General features: G+C 44.9%; 1 protein-coding gene across 1 annotated transcript in view; it reads right to left on the bottom strand.

Moving 5' to 3' along the window:
* The window catches only part of sema5a (sema domain, seven thrombospondin repeats (type 1 and type 1-like), transmembrane domain (TM) and short cytoplasmic domain, (semaphorin) 5A), a 244,834-nt gene that overhangs the window by 119,173 nt on the left and 106,195 nt on the right, over positions 1-19,466 (bottom strand). The window contains exon 5 of the mRNA XM_083655428.1: positions 4,578-4,640. Within this exon, the coding sequence (XP_083511554.1) occupies positions 4,578-4,640 (63 nt within the window). The remainder of the gene's footprint in view (positions 1-4,577; positions 4,641-19,466) is intronic.

Below are 19,466 nucleotides of genomic sequence, written 5' to 3'. Positions count from 1 at the left end.
TCAGCTATATTTAGAATCGGGAGAGACCATAGAACATTTCACTCGGACCAAAACCTAAAAAACTAGATAAAAAAATATTTTCTTTAAATCTGCAATTTCTTTGGTCTGAGTGAAATGTTATGTGGTCTCTCCCGTTTCTAAATATATCTGAAACGTTTGGTTTGAACAAGTAAAACTATTTTTATAAACATTTTACGAAATGTCTAGGGGGAAATAAATGGCGGATGAAAATCTCTGGTACAGTGCTGAAGCAGGAAGTAGGTGATCACTTTGCCTCTCTAGTGTAGGTGAGAGTGTGTGTGTGTGTGTGTGTGTGTGTGTGTGTGTGTGTGTGTGTGTGTGTGTGTGTGTGTGTGTGTGTGTGTATGTGTGTGTGTGTGTGTGTGTGTGTGTGTGTGTGTGTGTGTGTGTGTGTGTGTGTGTGTGTGTGTGTGTGTATGTGTGTGTGTGTGTGGTTGTGTGTGTGTGTGTGTCTGCTACGCGCGTGTGTGGGGAGGGGAGTGGGCGGTGGGGTTTGGGCAGGGGGGGGGGGGGTCTGCTGCATAAAGTAATTCTTTTCTGTGCTTTGTTTCTATGGTAAATGATGGCAGATTTAATATTTGCCCAGCCTTATAAGTCTTGACTTGTTTATGAAAACTTTATGACAAATGTTGCCCGTCCTTTACAGTTAATACAGAGGCTGTTATGCTTGGCTCTCGCGTGATAAAACAAAACAGAGAGCAGCAATCAAGTCCCGTCAAGTCAATTTAACTCTCCTTTCTTTCTCCCGAGCTGAAATAAATCAAATGTACAAGAGACGAGCAGACGTGCACGTGCATTACGGTGTGTGTGTGTGTGTGTGTGTGTGGGGGGGGGAACATAAAAAAAAAAATACAACCGCTTGTGAATTCAGTGAAGGCGCGGCCACGGTATCTGTGTCATAGCTTAAGCGATGGTATATTGCTGTGTGCCGAGCTAGGTAATAAACCATCGAAAGTCCCTGTCAACTGTGGAAGAATGAAGTCTTTTTAAAAGCTATTCTTAGTGTACGTCACAGGAGCTTGATCCTCAGAAGCAAAAACAACTCCTCCTCTAAGTCAGGAGCCACTCTCAAGGACTGAGCTGGCTTCACTCTGTAATTCATCACAACTATCTTCTGCTGCTGGCCAGCCTGTGTGTGCCTATTATGGGTCTCTAACCACCTTTTGCACGAGGGTAAATACACAGCGGCCTACACATACACACACACACACACACACACACGCACACGCACGCGCACGCACAAGCAGGAGCACACACACGCACGAGCACGCACACACGCACACACACAGAGCAGGGCTGGGTAGTTCACCTACAAGTCAAGTTTGTCTCGAAACCATCTGTTTCGTAGACGAGTGTATGCCAGCTAACCACATATGAAAACATACACTTTGCACACACAGAGAGATATAGAGAAAGGAGAACACAATAGGAGTTCCCTTTGTGCGACGTCTGTAAAAGTGAAGGTGTGGTTGGGAAACTTTTTGGAGTTCAAATCCTCTCTCTCAGGTCTATCCCTCATTCAAAGCAGCCAGGGATTTACACTGAGGCTTTAAGTCTGAGTAATGAGCACCATGTTGCTTTGACGTTTCAATGCGTCTCATTAAAGCAATAACTTGACTTTTAGGTTGGATTTCAGCAGGAACTTGTCAGGATAAAAAGGGTTGTGATTTTTACACGGCCTAAAAAATGGCTTTTCTTTCTTCCAAAACTCCTGAATGACATGTCAATACAAATCTTGTATGACATGCTAATTCTTACATTAAAGGCCCATTCCGTCGGTTCTGGCGAGAAATAAATGTGCACAAAGTGTTTTTTATTGGCAATGAGTGAATGCGCCTTGACGTAACTTAAAAATGGCGACAGCGTTTCTCGTTAGCATTTCCCGCCACAGCTAGAGGATGTGACGTCTGCGCGCATTCATGAGCTTGTCTCTTGTCCTAGACGGCTCACAGGAAATGGCTAAAGTAGCTTTTAACGTTACGTTCGTCGCTAGCTGCTAGCTAAAGGAAACAACACAGACTCCAGAAAAAGTCCACACTAAATAAATAAATATTTATCTAATGAAGCCCATCTGGCCAGACAGCAGCAATGTGACCGACATCGGGGGGAAACTAGAGTCAGGACTGTGTTTTCGGTTCATGAAGGAAACTTGCTGCTTGTAGCTACTTTAATGTGGTTTTGACCAGATAACGTTAGCTGCTTGCTAATGGATTTTCAAGATTCAAGATTTTTACTGTCACTCACTTCACTGACCACCTGGTCAGAAACTCTGCTAACATTACCGTCTTGTGTGAAGTAATGCAACCCTAACGTTACTACTGTTAGGTCATGGAACATTATTGTTTGACTGCATTTAGCTGCGGTGGTGAGTGCCTATTAGAACCATAATGTTAGCTTGATGCTATACGCGGCTATCTAATAGATTTAGCTATATTTATAGAAATTACCACCAGCCCCACTATTAACGTTACTGTCTTGTGTTGATAAATAGTCGGAAATATGCCTAACGTTAGCCTACTGTCTGTTATGCTTACGGTACATTGTTTGACTGTTCAGTTTGGTCAACTCCAGGCATTACACGGTACCGTACATACAGGGGGAGCAGGCTATTTCCTGGCTTGTGCTAACATGAGTATCCACTTCCCCGCAGCCAGCAGGCTCTGGCTGCAGTGGGACTGCACATAGTTAACGTTAGCTTGATGCTAATCGCGGCTAACTAATATTAATTTACATTTATAGAAATTACCACCAGCCCCACTAATAACGTTACCGTCTTGTGTGGATAATGAATTTAACAGTCCTAAATATGCCTAACGTTACTGTTATGCTTATGAAACTTGTTTGATTGTTCAGTTTGGTCACCTCCAGGCATTACACAGTACCGTACATACAGGGGGAGAAGGCTATTTCTTGGCTTGTGCTAACATGAGTATCGACTTCCCCGCAGCCAACGCAAGCCAAAACACGGCCAAACATGCCACAATAACGTCCCCTAATTCATCCAGAATCCTTCCTGGGCATCTCGAGGCTGATCTGACTGATAAATTGTCCAGGTTGCCGTTTTCAAGTGACTTTTATGAGTTAACGTTACAAAGCAGCCAGGCAACTGCTTGTGCGCGTGCGAGTATGGTGCCCGCGCGTCAGCTCGTTCACACGCTGCCTGCAGTTACACTAACGGCCACCGGCGTCAGTAATAGTGAGTATTGACGGATTGGGCCTTTAATTATTTTATATGTACTATGTGTTTCCACCCTTGTCTGTCTGTTTGTTAACAAATAGGGTATCTCATAATGTTACAGATTTGGCTACAATATATTTCACGCAAAATCCTTGGCCCATGGATAACTTAATTTGATTTTGGTGATGATCCAGATCTACGATTTCCACGATGGTTTCTGCTCTACAGAGTGCCTTCTAGATATGTATAACATTATCACATTATTAATCAACTTAAAGTCCCTGGAAACCAAAATCCACAAAAACGTTCTAACTATGTTATTTAGGGTCTTATGTTAGTAATTGTGTGTCTCCGAAATTATTATACATTACTTTCAACCCAAAGCCTTAAAATCGACACTTTTCTACAAGATTCTACAAGATACTTCCTCATTGAAGAGAGCAGTGCGCGAGGTGCTAAAATGCAGGAGCTTATGACATCATAAGCTCTATATAACCTTTGTACACGCGCGCAACCCGCAGTCCCGCACATTCTGCCTCCATCTCTCTTCAGAGTTCTAGTGGTCCCACACCTTTTTGCAGCTAGCTAACTACGCATTGCGTCAACACAAAGGCTCATTTAAGAACCAACATCTATCTATCTATCTATCTGTCTATCTGTCTATCTATCTGTCTATCTGCGAGTTTATCGCTACTTCTATCTTCTTCTATCGTTACTCGTCGGCGGTGTGTAGGAACCTTGAGAGGGAAAGCTCTCTACTCTGCCTGCGAGGGCACAGCGCTGCTGTGTGCTGTGTGTGTGGTGTGTGTGTGCGCGCGTGCAGACAGATAAGATAGATAGACAGATGACCGTCAGTCAGTACGCTATGAGCGGGGCAACGCGCGAACACACACACACACACACACACACACACAAACCATCTCTCTCTCTCTTTCTCTCTCTCTCGGAGGAGAGGAGATGGGGAAATTTCCCTGCTGCAGACGGGACACGCCCACACAGTCCGCGGGAGAAAATACACTCTAAAAAATAATTGATTCTCATTACTTTTGCCATGGCTGTCAAACCTAAATTTATATACTTTGCGACGTTCATCATCGTTCAAATTTGGCTGGTGGCTTATTAACATAGGCCCCTGTGATGTGATGAACTCAAAATGCTAAATAATAATAAAATATTTCTGGTTTCCAGGGACTTTAACTGAAACTAATGGGTTCGGCTAGCTGCAAGGTAACAAGCTAGCTAAATGCTAGAGGTAGCAATTTTAGCGAAGAATGCTAACATCAATATAACTACAAATTGAGAAATTGTGTTCCACATTTTGACAAGTGCCTGATAGATACAGCAAATGTGACAGTGTTCAGGTGTGACTGAAACTCACCTCAGATTTCCCCCGGCTGAAGCAGGCTCCCTTGGTGAACTCGTCGCAGTGCCACTCAGCCTCCTGCACAGAGGAAGACAGGCCACATTAGGCAGCTGATAAAGCGTCACACTCAAACACAATGTCACTGATCCTTTGAAACGTCCACATCCACTCAGGGAACCCAAACTAAGACTCTCAATCGTGGCAAAATTGTCCACCGTTTATAATCACTTTGACGTCTGGAGATTTTCTGCGCGATAGCCCAGCTACCAAAATGCCTCTTAAGACTTGAAAAGACTGCTCCTAAATGTAATGGAAAGCCATAGTGATGATGAGTTTGATATGCAGGCCATAGTGATGAGTTTGATATGCAGGTCATAGTGATGAGTTTGATATGCAGGTCATAGTGATGAGTTTGATATACAGGCCATAGTGATGAGTTTGATATGCAGGCCACAGTGATGATGAGTTTGATATGCAGGTCATAGTGATGAGTTTGATATACAGGCCATAGTGATGAGTTTGATATACAGGCCATAGTGATGAGTTTGATATACAGGCCATAGTGATGATGAGTTTGATATACAGGTCATAGTGATGAGTTTGATATACAGGCCATAGTGATTAGTTTGATATGCAGGTCATAGTGATGAGTTTGATATACAGGTCATAGTGATTAGTTTGATATACAGGCCATAGTGATGAGTTTGATATACAGGCCATAGTGATTAGTTTGATATACAGGTCATAGTGATTAGTTTGATATACAGGCCATAGTGATGAGTTTGATATGCAGGTCATAGTGATGAGTTTGATATACAGGCCATAGTGATTAGTTTGATATGCAGGTCATAGTGATTAGTTTGATATACAGGTCATAGTGATGAGTTTTGATATACAGGTCATAGTGATGAGTTTGATATACAGGCCATAGTGATTAGTTTGATATGCAGGTCATAGTGATTAGTTTGATATACAGGTCATAGTGATGAGTTTGATATACAGGTCATAGTGATGAGTTTGATATACAGGTCATAGTGATGAGTTTGATATACAGGCCATAGTGATTAGTTTGATATGCAGGTCATAGTGATTAGTTTGATATACAGGTCATAGTGATGAGTTTGATATACAGGTCATAGTGATGAGTTTGATATACAGGTCATAGTGATGAGTTTGATATACAGGTCATAGTGATGAGTTTGATATACAGGTCATAGTGATGAGTTTGATATACAGGTCATAGTGATGAGTTTGATATACAGGCCATAGTGATGAGTTTGATATACAGGTCATAGTGATTAGTTTGATATACAGGTCATAGTGATGAGTTTGATATACAGGTCATAGTGATGAGTTTGATATGCAGGTCATAGTGATGAGTTTGATATACAGGTCATAGTGATTAGTTTGATATACAGGCCATAGTGATGAGTTTGATATACAGGCCATAGTGATGAGTTTGATATACAGGCCATAGTGATGAGTTTGATATGCAGGTCATAGTGATGAGTTTGATATACAGGTCATAGTGATTAGTTTGATATACAGGCCATAGTGATGAGTTTGATATACAGGCCATAGTGATGAGTTTGATATACAGGCCATAGTGATGAGTTTGATATACAGGCCATAGTGATGAGTTTGATATACAGGCCATAGTGATGAGTTTGATATACAGGTCATAGTGATGAGTTTGATATACAGGCCATAGTGATGAGTTTGATATACAGGCCATAGTGATGAGTTTGATATGCAGGTCATAGTGATGAGTTTGATATGCAGGTCATAGTGATGAGTTTGATATACAGGCCATAGTGATGAGTTTGATATGCAGGTCATAGTGATGAGTTTGATATACAGGCCATAGTGATGAGTTTGATATACAGGTCATAGTGATGAGTTTGATATACAGGCCATAGTGATGAGTTTGATATACAGGTCATAGTGATGAGTTTGATATACAGGTCATAGTGATGAGTTTGATATACAGGTCATAGTGATGAGTTTGATATACAGGTCATAGTGATGATGAGTTTGATATGCAGGTCATAGTGATGAGTTTGATATACAGGCCATAGTGATGAGTTTGATATACAGGCCATAGTGATGAGTTTGATATACAGGCCATAGTGATGAGTTTGATATACAGGCCATAGTGATGAGTTTGATATACAGGTCATAGTGATGAGTTTGATATACAGGTCATAGTGATGAGTTTGATATACAGGTCATAGTGATGAGTTTGATATACAGGCCATAGTGATGAGTTTGATATACAGGTCATAGTGATGAGTTTGATATGCAGGTCATAGTGATGAGTTTGATATGCAGGTCATAGTGATGAGTTTGATATACAGGCCATAGTGATGAGTTTGATATACAGGCCATAGTGATGAGTTTGATATACAGGCCATAGTGATGAGTTTGATATACAGGCCATAGTGATGAGTTTGATATACAGGTCATAGTGATGAGTTTGATATACAGGTCATAGTGATGAGTTTGATATACAGGTCATAGTGATGAGTTTGATATACAGGCCATAGTGATGAGTTTGATATACAGGCCATAGTGATGAGTTTGATATACAGGTCATAGTGATGAGTTTGATATACAGGTCATAGTGATGAGTTTGATATACAGGCCATAGTGATGAGTTTGATATACAGGCCATAGTGATGAGTTTGATATACAGGTCATAGTGATGATGAGTTTGATATACAGGCCATAGTGATGAGTTTGATATACAGGTCATAGTGATGAGTTTGATATACAGGCCATAGTGATGAGTTTGATATACAGGTCATAGTGATGAGTTTGATATGCAGGCCATAGTGATGAGTTTGATATACAGGTCATAGTGATGAGTTTGATATACAGGTCATAGTGATTAGTTTGATATACAGGTCATAGTGATGAGTTTGATATACAGGTCATAGTGATGAGTTTGATATACAGGTCATAGTGATTAGTTTGATATACAGGCCATAGTGATTAGTTTGATATACAGGTCATAGTGATTAGTTTGATATACAGGCCATAGTGATGAGTTTGATATACAGGTCATAGTGATGAGTTTGATATACAGGTCATAGTGATTAGTTTGATATGCAGGTCATAGTGATGAGTTTGATATGCAGGCCATAGTGATGAGTTTGATATGCAGGCCGCACAACATTGATTTTGTTCTGTTGCCTATTCTTTGGGGTGGGGTGGAGGAGCATCGATTGAAACAAAGGCTAAATTAATTTGACATTAGGCAGATGCTACATTTCGATCTCCATTGCACACACACGCACACACGCACACGCACACGCACACACACACACACACACACACACACACACACACACACACACACACACACACACACAGCACCTCAGTGTATAAGTCATGTTAAATACAGACACAGAATCCAATTAAGGTGCACACCGAGCAGGGAGACCCCAAGACATGAGAAGCAATCAAGCGAGCTCAGAGCAGCATGCCAATCTGATTTATGTGTGGGGGGAAATGAGAGGTCTTAAGACATGAGAGCGAGTCCCCGGAGTAGGATGTCAACGTGCTTTACATGTGAGGAGGAAACATGTCAACGTGCTTTACATGTGAGGAGGAAACATGTCAATGTGCTTTACATGTGAGGAGGAAACATGTCAACATGCTTTACATGTGAGGAGGAAACATGTCAACGTGCTTCACATGTGAGGAGGAAACATGTCAACGTGCTTCACATGTGAGGAGGAAACATGTCAATGTGCTTTACATGTGAGGAGGAAACATGTCAACATGCTTTACATGTGAGGAGGAAACATGTCAACGTGCTTCACATGTGAGGAGGAAACATGTCAACGTGCTTTACATGTGAGGAGGAAACATGTCAACGTGATTTACATGTGAGGAGGAAACATGTCAACGAGACTTACATGTGAGGAGGAAACATGTCAACGTGCTTTACATGTGAGGAGGAAACATGTCAACGTGCTTTACATGTGAGGAGGAAACATGTCAACGTGCTTTACATGTGAGGAGGAAACATGTCAATGTGCTTTACATGTGAGGAGGAAACATGTCAACGTGCTTCACATGTGAGGAGGAAACATGTCAACGTGCTTTACATGTGAGGAGGAAACATGTCAACGTGCTTCACATGTGAGGAGGAAACATGTCAACGTGCTTCACATGTGAGGAGGAAACATGTCAACGTGCTTTACATGTGAGGAGGAAACATGTCAACGTGCTTCACATGTGAGGAGGAAACATGTCAACGTGCTTTACATGTGAGGAGGAAACATGTCAACCTGCTTCACATGTGAGGAGGAAACATGTCAACGTGATTTACATGTGAGGAGGAAACATGTCAACGTGCTTTACATGTGAGGAGGAAACATGTCAACGTGCTTCACATGTGAGGAGGAAACATGTCAACGTGCTTTACATGTGAGGAGGAAACATGTCAACGTGCTTCACATGTGAGGAGGAAACATGTCAACGTGCTTTACATGTGAGGAGGAAACATGTCAACGTGCTTTACATGTGAGGAGGAAACATGTCAACGTGCTTTACATGTGAGGAGGAAACATGTCAACGTGCTTTACATGTGAGGAGGAAACATGTCAACGTGCTTTACATGTGAGGAGGAAACATGTCAACGTGCTTTACATGTGAGGAGGAAACATGTCAACGTGCTTCACATGTGAGGAGGAAACATGTCAACGTGCTTTACATGTGAGGAGGAAACATGTCAACGTGCTTCACATGTGAGGAGGAAACATGTCAACGTGCTTCACATGTGAGGAGGAAACATGTCAACGTGCTTTACATGTGAGGAGGAAACATGTCAACGTGCTTCACATCTGAGGAGGAAACATTTCAACGTGCTTCACGTGTGAGGAGGAAACATGTCAACGTGCTTCACATGTGAGGAGGAAACATGTCAACTAGGGATGGGTACCGAACTCGGTACTTTTACAGGCACCGACCGAAATACGTCGGTACTGCCCCGTACCAGTTCACATAAAAACGAACGGTACCTAATTTCGGTACTTGAACGCATCTGAGTAATAGAAGGAGAGTGGGTAAAATAGAAATTCCGACGGAACCTTAAGGCAACACGCGAGAGCACGTTACGTCAGTACGTCACTCTACCTGAAGGTCCTGAAAGCAAAACAGGGCCAGCCGAAAGCGGTCCAAAAATGTGGCTACACTTTACCAAGATAGACTCAGACAACACTGGTTGCAACATTTGTGATGTGAATTGCAAAGCTGACTAGTAGGGAAACACCTCAAACTTGAGGAAGCATGGTCAAACACAAGATGTATTTAGCTAAATGCTGAAGACTGTAACGTCTTAGATAGGCTGAGGGTGAATGAAGCAGGCAGCGCACCACAGCTAACGTTAGCAGCACCTCCTCAGCTGTAACGTTGAGAGGCATCGACTTATACAACATCAGGTAACGTTATTTAATTAGCTAGCGTTAGCTGGATAAGTTGTTTCACTGCCATTTTCACTGTCTTCACAACGACTGCAAACGTTACTACGTTAAACGTTAAATGCTAACGTTACTCTTGCTGCAGTAATTGTCAAGGGTTCAACAGAACGTATTTCCTCAGCCTGTATAGTAGCTATCAACATGAAATAAAAAGCATTTGAGAGCTTAAACCCGTAGCTTTTTATTTGGAAGGGTTACATTTGCCATAATCTTTATTAACATTTCTTAAAATGCATTAGAATATTTTTATTTTTAGGGGTTAAAGATAAAAATTTTTTTAATGAACATTAGGGCAAATATAATACGAAAAGCCAAAGGGTTAAGCTCTCAAATGCTTTTTATTTTATGTTTCTATGTGCTACAGAGCCTGAGATATGAGGGCTTTAGTGAATACCGACCGCTCTCTCTGAGAAGTTTGGATTATTATTTTTTTACAACTGTAATTTTTTTTGTTATTAGAGCATGTAAAGTACCGAAAATGGTACCGTTTTGGGTACCGTACCGAATTCCAGGTACCGGTATCGTACCGGTATCGGTTCAAATGTGAACGGTACCCATCCCTAATGTCAACGTGCTTTACATGTGAGGAGGAAACATGTCAACGTGCTTTACATGTGAGGAGGAAACATGTCAACGTGCTTTACATGTGAGGAGGAAACGCAGGGACACACGGCTTACATTTGACTACAGGAGAGAGAGAGAGAGAGAGAGAGAGAGAGAGAGAGAGAGAGAGAGAGAGAGAGAGAGAGAGAGAGAGAGAGAGAGAGAGACAGAGACAGAGAGGAGAGAGAGAGAGAGAGAGAGAGAGAGGAGTTGGGGAAAGATAAAACCTGGACTCGCCTCCTCTGGGTGGAGAGGCCAGTGTGCTCCAATTTCTACCGTTTAATTTCAGCGTGACCTCCGGGGGCGCTCTCACTGATACCACTTCTCTATTCATGAAATGAGCCCGGGCCCGGGGCCAGCGCCGGGGCCCGCTAAGACACTCACACTTTGACAGGCCCGAATTAGTCGTCAGCAGCGCCACCAGCACAGTGTGACTGACTGGCTGCAGGAGGAATCCTTCACAGAACAATTGGAGTGGACAGCGCTTAATGCCGAGTCACGAAAAGGCAGAAAAGGTAAAAACTATTCAACGTCTCTCTGGGGGCAGAGATATGACTCTCCTCGCACAGTAATAACCTGGCACGCAGCCAGAGGTGAACGACTTCAGTCTCTGTGGGAATAGGTAAATATCTCTAACTGAAAGAGAATATTGTATTTCACCTTGGTATCAGGTCTGTTTTATGCCAGGACAAGAAAGATGAACCTCCCTCAGCACTTAGGGGAGCTTCTTTCATTTCCTCTGTGACCACCAGGCTCTGGGAGTCTCCTCTGTGTGGTTTTTATGAAAGGGCCTTGGCTCCTCTGTCTCAGCGGCCGTCGGGGGGCACAGAAACACGCGTGTGCATGTATGGACACACGCATACATGCACACGCGTGCACACGCGTGCACACACACACACACACACACAAACACACACACACACATGCATGCGCACACTTATACTGTGTTAATGTGCACACATGCACCGACAGGAGGGGAGCTTAGAGCGAGAGTGACTATTCAGGGAGAAGATAGCGAGTATTAATGTAATGTAATGGGAGTTGGCCTCTCTCCTGCTCTTCTGTGGGTGCGTGTGTGCGTGCGTCTTTGTGTGTGTGTGTGTGTGTGTGTGTGTGCGTGTGTGTGTGGGCGCGCGTGTGTGTGTGTGTGTGTGTGTGTGTGTGTGTGTGTGTGTGCGTGTGTGTGTGTGGGCGCGTGTTTGTGTGTGTGTGTGTGTGTGTGTGTGCATGTGTGTGCGTGCGTGTGTGTGTGTGTGTGTGTGTGTGTGTGTGCGTGTGTGTGTGCGTGTGTGCGTGCGTCTGTGTGTGTGTGTGCGTGTGTGTGTGCCAGTTCACATTCCAGGCCGATGGCGGCTATTTGGGGGCCAGCCACCACAGACACAAACCACACACCTCAGCAGTAGCAGTGCACACAGCACACAGCACACCACAGGCTGTCCCAGCTGAATTAGCTGTGGGTACAGAAAGTGCTCGCACTAATCGCAGGGGGGGAAACCCGTTAATGGCCTGAAACCTTACTCACTCATGTTCAGCGTCAAAATCGATCATAATACCATGCAGAATTACAACTTGAGATCACACGGCGACGTGAAAGCGGTTGCTTTTATCATTATATGGGGGGCAAATGCGATTTAGAATCATCCTCCTGCGCGATTCAAAGCAGATTTTCGGATGATTACATTATACACGTTACGACTTTGAGACATCAGCTCGATGGCGCCTCAGCCAGGTGATGTCCATAAGCCTCTAAGTGGGGGAAGTGCTTGCATCATTTGCCACTAAAGCCACCTTATCTGACTCCCTAGTCTCAAATGGACCAGAGTATAGAACAGAACCAGCCATGCTAAGGCAAGTGCCAGTGTCATTAAGACACATTAAAAGCTCATTAGCATGCTATTGTTCAGCTCCAGCGTGCTGCTAAGATGGATCTGTCTTAAACACGTCTGGAATGGGCCGATTTCAAATCATAATTCTGGGCTTTATCAGACTAAAGCCCTTTTTTCCACCTTGAAGAGAGAGAGGAAGAGAGGAGACTTAGAGGAGAGAGGTGGTCCAGTAGCTCAGTGACTTTGTTAGGGTTCAGGATCAATCAGCTTTGGATAAAAGCATCCATCAAATGGCTGTTTTGTTGTAGAGGGAGAGAAAGATCGACTTAAAGAGCCACTTTCACCAGCTTTCTATCATTACATGTCAGCACCAGTGGCTCCTGCATCACATTACTGGCTTTCCTGCGGAAGCTATTAAGCAGGTCTGGCCTGGAAGTGGTGTTGGACGACCAGTAGGAGGTGCTCTTCCCCTCTGGTCTGAATGGTCTGTGTCTGCCCCAGGGCAGAGACAGGGACTCTGTCCTGTGAGTGAGTACTGAGCACCGTCCTTCGGATGAGACGTTAAAACCGAGTTCCTGACTCTCTGTGGTCATTAAAGATCCCATCGGCACTCTTCACAAGAGTAGGGGTGTAACCCCGGTGCCCTGGCTCAATTTCCTTCCTTCCTTCAATCATGGCCACCTCATCATCCCTCGTTACTTAATTGGCTTGATTGGCAAACTGGCTGCCGTGCATCACCCAGGTGGGTGCTACACATCGGTGGTGGATGAGTTGAGTTCCCTCCCCCTCCCTCCCCTGATATGTGAAGCGCTTTGAGTGTCTAGAAAGGCTCTATAGACGGTTTTCACGGAATGGTCAGTCCTCCACTTTAATGTTTTTTCCCCCGTTTTCTGTCCATAGCAAACACTGCAACAGGAAGTGAGCTGGGGTTCAATTTAGAACGTTTTTGTTGTCAAGTTAAACCCGTCTATATAAATCCAATCAATTATTATTAATTATCAATTATTACAAAATCTGCAGTATAATGCAAATGAACACCGTTTAACTTCCCTTCAGTTCTGCTCCAGTTCCTTGGAGCAGTTTGCCTGATGAATGAAGGTCGACAGAACAATCATAATAGTGATAGTGACAGTAATTATTATGACAATATGGCAAAACGGCTCCAAATGACTAATAATTTGGGACAGTGAATGAACGGATAGATCTCGGGACAGGCAAGATGGAGGGAAGTTAACTCATTGAGTGCCAGCCACTTTTGGAGAACGGACGCTCCCAGTGCCAGAGTTTCAGAGCGTTTTCAGTGATTTCTCGAGGCCCACAGAATATTGTGTGATATTACTATGTAAACACCGAACACGCACAAAGAACGATGAGACTCTCTTCTATCATCTGCAAAAAAAAGTTTATTGATCCCATTTTCCGTTCTTTAGTTATGAGCCGGAGAAGATAGGCTGTTTTGAGCAAAAAGACACTTTTCAAATTAGAAGCTGAGTTATTCCGCCTTTTGTGAAATGCAGCATTTCAAGCACATTCACTGAGTCTGAAGATAATATTTTCTGATGTAGTGACGTGGTGTAGTTGTGTGGTGCACTGCGTGCCCCACCCCCCTCTCCCCCCCTCAGCTGCAAACTCCTCCCCACACTAACACACAGCCTAACACGCACCCAGTCTATTTTTGGAGCGCTCCGTTTTTTTGCGCCGGCTCCCAGCGCGACACGGAAATGCCAAACCGGACTGCAGGGAAAGGTTTGGCCCTTCGGCGTCGGGTGCTGCCTTTCTGGCAGCTAATCGTGTGAAGAAACTATGCAGACAGACAGACAGAGGCAGAGGGGCTCAGTTGTGTGCGCGGATTGACTGCTGTTCGCAGCCAACATCAGCTGCAGTCAGAGCCATCTATATGGCTCTGGCTGCAGCATGAGCGGTTTCTCTTTGATCACGGGGGTTTTTCCTGCTGTTTTCCGGACCTTTCTGTAATCTGGAGAGCACTGTTGCCACCTAATGGGTCGGTAAAATAGGTTATACACATTCAACATGCCCCAAAATTTTACAGGAGATATATTAGGCTTTGATCCACGTCCCACCGTCAAAAAACGCAATTGACGAACATACTCGTCCTTGGCACTCTACGTTACTAAACCAATTGACGAACATACTCGGCCTTGGCACTCAATGAGTTAAAGTGATAATTCGGAAGATTTTCATCAAAATAAATGTCTGTTAACTCACTATCTATCTGATAGTGAGTTAACACAATGGTGATTGAGCATATGGACCATTGGAAGCTTTTGCATTTTCAGTATTGCAGCATTTATGAACTTGGTGTCTGTGGTGACTAGAGATGCGCGGATGAGCTTTTATGCCATCCTAATCCGCGTGTATGCATGAACCGTCCGCCCGCCATAAATCCACGCAAATTATTTCATACTATTTATAGATCCGCGCCCGCCATGCACCCGACGCTATAAACGCTATAAAAGGAGTGAAATGACGGTTTCTGCTGCCGTTGGTGCGATCGCTGCAGTCCAAGACTCCAAATAGACTTCCATGCTGTATTATGTCCAGTGCACCACTTGCCCTCATGTAGTTTACTAACGCTATAGCTTTAAGTTTAGCTTACTTGATTGCCTCATTGTATGGGAAAATACGAACGCGTCTTCTCTTCAAACACGTCTTCAGCTGAGATTCCTTTTTGAGGGTGACGTCATTGACCATATATGGACGAAAAGTGGAGAGCACATGGCTGAATTGTTTGGTTTACGGCCGTGGGTCCTTTGGGGGAGCTAGAATAGGCGACTAAGAATGTGCCTGATGAAAAATGTAGCTTAAAATACGTTCATACGTTATTTTTCCTCATTAATGATACATTGTTTCAACCGCCCGCAACCCTTCCGCTATTAATCAGAATGTTTAATTTTATGATCTGGCCCACCCGCGGGGCGGGGTATCCGCGGTCAGCGCGGTTATAACTGCGGCCCGCGCATCACTAGTGGTGACACAGGGTGGGCGGAGCTAACACAATAGACTCACTCTGTATGTTACTGTAGGTTCACAGGGTGGGCGGAGCTAACACAATAGACTCACTCTGTAGGTTACTGTAGTCTGTGGTGACACAGGGTGGGCGGATCTAACACAATAGACTCACTCTGTAGGTTCCCGACAACTCTTGTGTGAAGTAGGATAACAAGCTACTTTTTTCCGGTCTCTGCTAGCATTATGGGTGGATACTATGGCCGAACAAACTGAGTAATGTCACATAATAACGCTGTTTGGATCTCACGTGCAATCACCACTCATCGCCAATAGGTGTCACCCAAGAGAACAAAACTGAAATCTTCCGTATTACCACTTTAAACATTGTTCATTCACATACCGGTTTTGTTATGGTACAACGCTGGTTGAAAAATCGGCAAAGAGGCCGTTTAAGCGAGAGAGAAAGTTTGCGTGTGTGACAGAGAGACTTTGGCACAGTCAGTAGCAGTCATTCGCTGCTTCGGGGGGAAGCCGGAGAATAAATCTGTGAGCTATGCATGTTCCATGCGTCCGCCCTCTCTACTGTCCCCTGTAATGACTGCAATCCTCAGAGATGAACCATTGTGCTCCAGCCCTCTTGGCAGCCTTCACTAAGGGGCTATTGTCACCACGAGGTGGGTGCAGGAGAGACAGAAACGGCCCTTAGGGAGGGAGAGGGAGAGAGAGGGGGAGAGGCAGAGGGAGAGAGAGAGTGGGCAGAGGGAGAGGGAGAGGGAGAGGGAGAGAGAGAGTGGGCAGAGGGAGAGGGAGAGGGAGAGGGAGAGGGAGAGGGAGAGGGAGAGGGAGAGGCAGAGGGAGAGGGAGAGAGAGAGTGGGCAGAGGGAGAGGGAGAGGGAGAGGGAGAGGGAGAGGGAGAGGGAGAGGGAGAGGGAGAGGGAGAGGGAGAGGGAGAGGGGGCAGAGGGAGAGGGAGAGGGAGAGGGAGAGGGAGAGGGGGCAGAGGGAGATACAGTAGAAGGACACAGAGTAAAGGACAGAAAAGAAAATAACGAAACGGGACAAACAGATGAAAACAAAAGCAAACAAAGAGAAAACAGAGAGCAACTTAGGAGTCAGCCAGGGGCAAGGGAGACAGTGTGGGCAGAGAGAGAGAGAGAGAGAGAGAGAGAGAGAGAGAGAGAGTGAAGAAGTCAGTGAGATGGAGGAGGGAGGACCTCCTTCCAGACATCATATTGAATGTGTTTTGCATAAAGAGGGTCTGGAGAACACACTGGCTGCTGAGAGCCGTCTGGCTTTTGTCAAGTGCCTCGCTGTGTTTCATTACAAGGGGATCGAGGGGTGAGAGTGAGAGCTGGACCAAATCCTGCTGGGGGATTCTAATCTGTTTTATGAAGAGCTCATATTACCTTTTGATGTGCTGGCACAACATTTACTATTCAGACTGATGTCTGCTGATGTAAGCCACTGAAAGATTTACACATGAAATCACACTTTGTGTCAAATCTGAGTGAGTGCGTGCGTGGCGGTCCGTCTCACTTAACAGGAAATATCATTAAAATATGGTGAAGATATAATTAATGTTGAACGGACCTCCTACTCTTATACAATTTAGACACAATTCACATTCTTTGTCTTATTTCTGTATGTTCAGTGAAATAATGCAGTTGATAGACCATGTGTCTATCAATTCCATGATTTCACTGAACATGTTGGTGCATCTCCAGTACCGTGGATGCTTTTTATTCTATGCATTTCAATGGGGTTACTGGGTCCTAGTGATTGAATTAGCAATGCTTCCAGAGCAATGGAGGACGGGTTCTGTTAGCTACTGATTAGCAGAGCTAATTGTCTGGCTGATGGAACGTAATTGCAAGAGACAAGCAAATGAAATACATGTGAACAGGGCTCTGAAGTCTCTTCCACTACTTTCACATCTTACTACTATAATAAGGCAGTTCTGCATCACCCAATTGCTCAAGTCATCACTTGTCATCACTGATGACATCACAGTTGCTTGAATGACATCACTGATGATGACATCACAATTGCTTGCGTGACATCATAGATGACATCACAATTGCTCGTGTGACATCAATTAGCCCGGTTCCGCGGTTCTGCATCACCCAATTGCTCAAGTCATCACTTGTCATCACTGATGACATCACAATTGCTTGAATGACATCACTGATGATGACATCACAATTGCTTGCGTGACATCATAGATGACATCACAATTGCTCGTGTGACATCAATGATGACAGCACTGGTGACAGTAGTGAAGAGGCGCCGGGAGAGGGCGACCCGCTGAGCGCTCCGTAACTTCCTAGACAAATAGGCTTTTTTATTTAGTGTAAACGCGTTTTAATTTAATTTCGTTGCCTCGATTCGCTTTGTAAATACCTAGTGTATATAACAGTGTTTTTAAATAGTGTACATAGTAGCGTCTTCACACTTTTCTTTGCAAGAAACTACACAGACGGCTGTTCGCTGCAGCCGTCCGCTCCCCACAATGGAGGAGAACAAAGAAGCCGACACCAGCGTCGGGCAAAAATACAACAGGGACGCGCTGATCCAATTCAGGAACACACAGATCTATCCCAACAGTAACTGGCAAGCTCCAGACCTCACGGAATTTCCTGAACTTATAAAATACCAACGGAAAAGAGGTAGGAGAGGTGGCATACTCGCCCGCCTAAGAAGGCGCGCCAACAAGCCCCCGTTACCCAGCATCTTACTGGCAAATGTCCAATCTCTGGAGAACAAGCTTTGTGAATTAAGAGCGCGAGCACAATTCCAAAAAGACATAGCGCGATGTAACGTTTTATGTCTGACTGAAACCTGGCTCACCCCTGATACAACGGATCACTCTATCACTCTACCAGGATTCAATGTATTCAGAGCAGACAGAGATGAACGATCCGGGAAAATGAAAGGCGGAGGCGTCTGTCTAATGATTAACGGAAACTGGTGTGTAAACACCACAGACATTGGGAAACACTGCTCAGCAGATCTTGAATATGTAATGGTACAATGCGTGCCGTTCTGGAGTCCGAGGGAATTCACGACAGTCACCATCATGGGTGTATACGTTCCTCCACAAGCGAACGTGACTGTCGCACTGAAAGAGCTGCAACGCGCCATCAGCGCACAGGAGACAAAACAACCCGAAATGGCCCTGGTGGTGACTGGGGATTTTAACAGGGCAAACCTGAGAGGCAGAATGCACACATTGTACCAGCACATTCACTTCCCCACGCGAGGCAGTAACACACTGGACAAATGTTACTCAAACATCCGACATGGCTATAAAGCCGTCCCTCGCCCCCCTTTCGGCAAATCGGACCACGCCTCCATTCTACTTGTACCCAGGTACCAACAAAAACTAAAAAGACAACCCCCAGCATTCCGAACCGCCCACTGCTGGTCAGACCAATCAGACGACATCCTGAGGGACTGCTTTGACCAAGTGGTGTGGGAGGAGTTCAAAGCTGCAGGAGACCTGGGCGAGTATGCAGATACGGTGTCATGCTTCATAAAGAAGTGCACCGACGACATAGTCCCCACAAAAAGAGTCAAAATAATGCCGAACCAAAAGCCTTGGGTCAACAGCGACGTCAGGGCTGCCCTTCACGCCAGGACCACCGCCTTCAGCTCTGGCACAACTGACCAATACAAGCAGGCACAATATGCCCTCCGGACCGCTATAAAAATAGCACGGAGAGATTATGGAAGGCAGCTGGAGTCAAAACTGGACACTAACAACCCCAGACACCTGTGGAGAGGGCTCCATGCTGCCACAGACTTCAAAGAGGTGAAACGACAGAACGCCAGCACGTCACCCACCCTACCGGACGAACTCAACGCGTTCTACGCTAGGTTCGACCCCTCTGCCAGAGCGCCTCCCCTCCTCCCCCCCCCCCTCTCCCACCCCTCTCCCCCTCTCCTCCCCCCCATCACCCCCCCCCACCTCTCCCCCCCCATCACCCCTCTCCTCCTCTCCTCCCCCCCCTGCCACCT

This window comes from Poromitra crassiceps (assembly GCF_964638095.1).
Source record: "Poromitra crassiceps genome assembly, chromosome: 2".
Taxonomy (NCBI): domain Eukaryota; kingdom Metazoa; phylum Chordata; class Actinopteri; order Beryciformes; family Melamphaidae; genus Poromitra; species Poromitra crassiceps.
The sequence above is the reverse complement of the archived record's forward strand: the minus strand, read 5'-3'. Positions and strand labels throughout refer to the sequence as shown.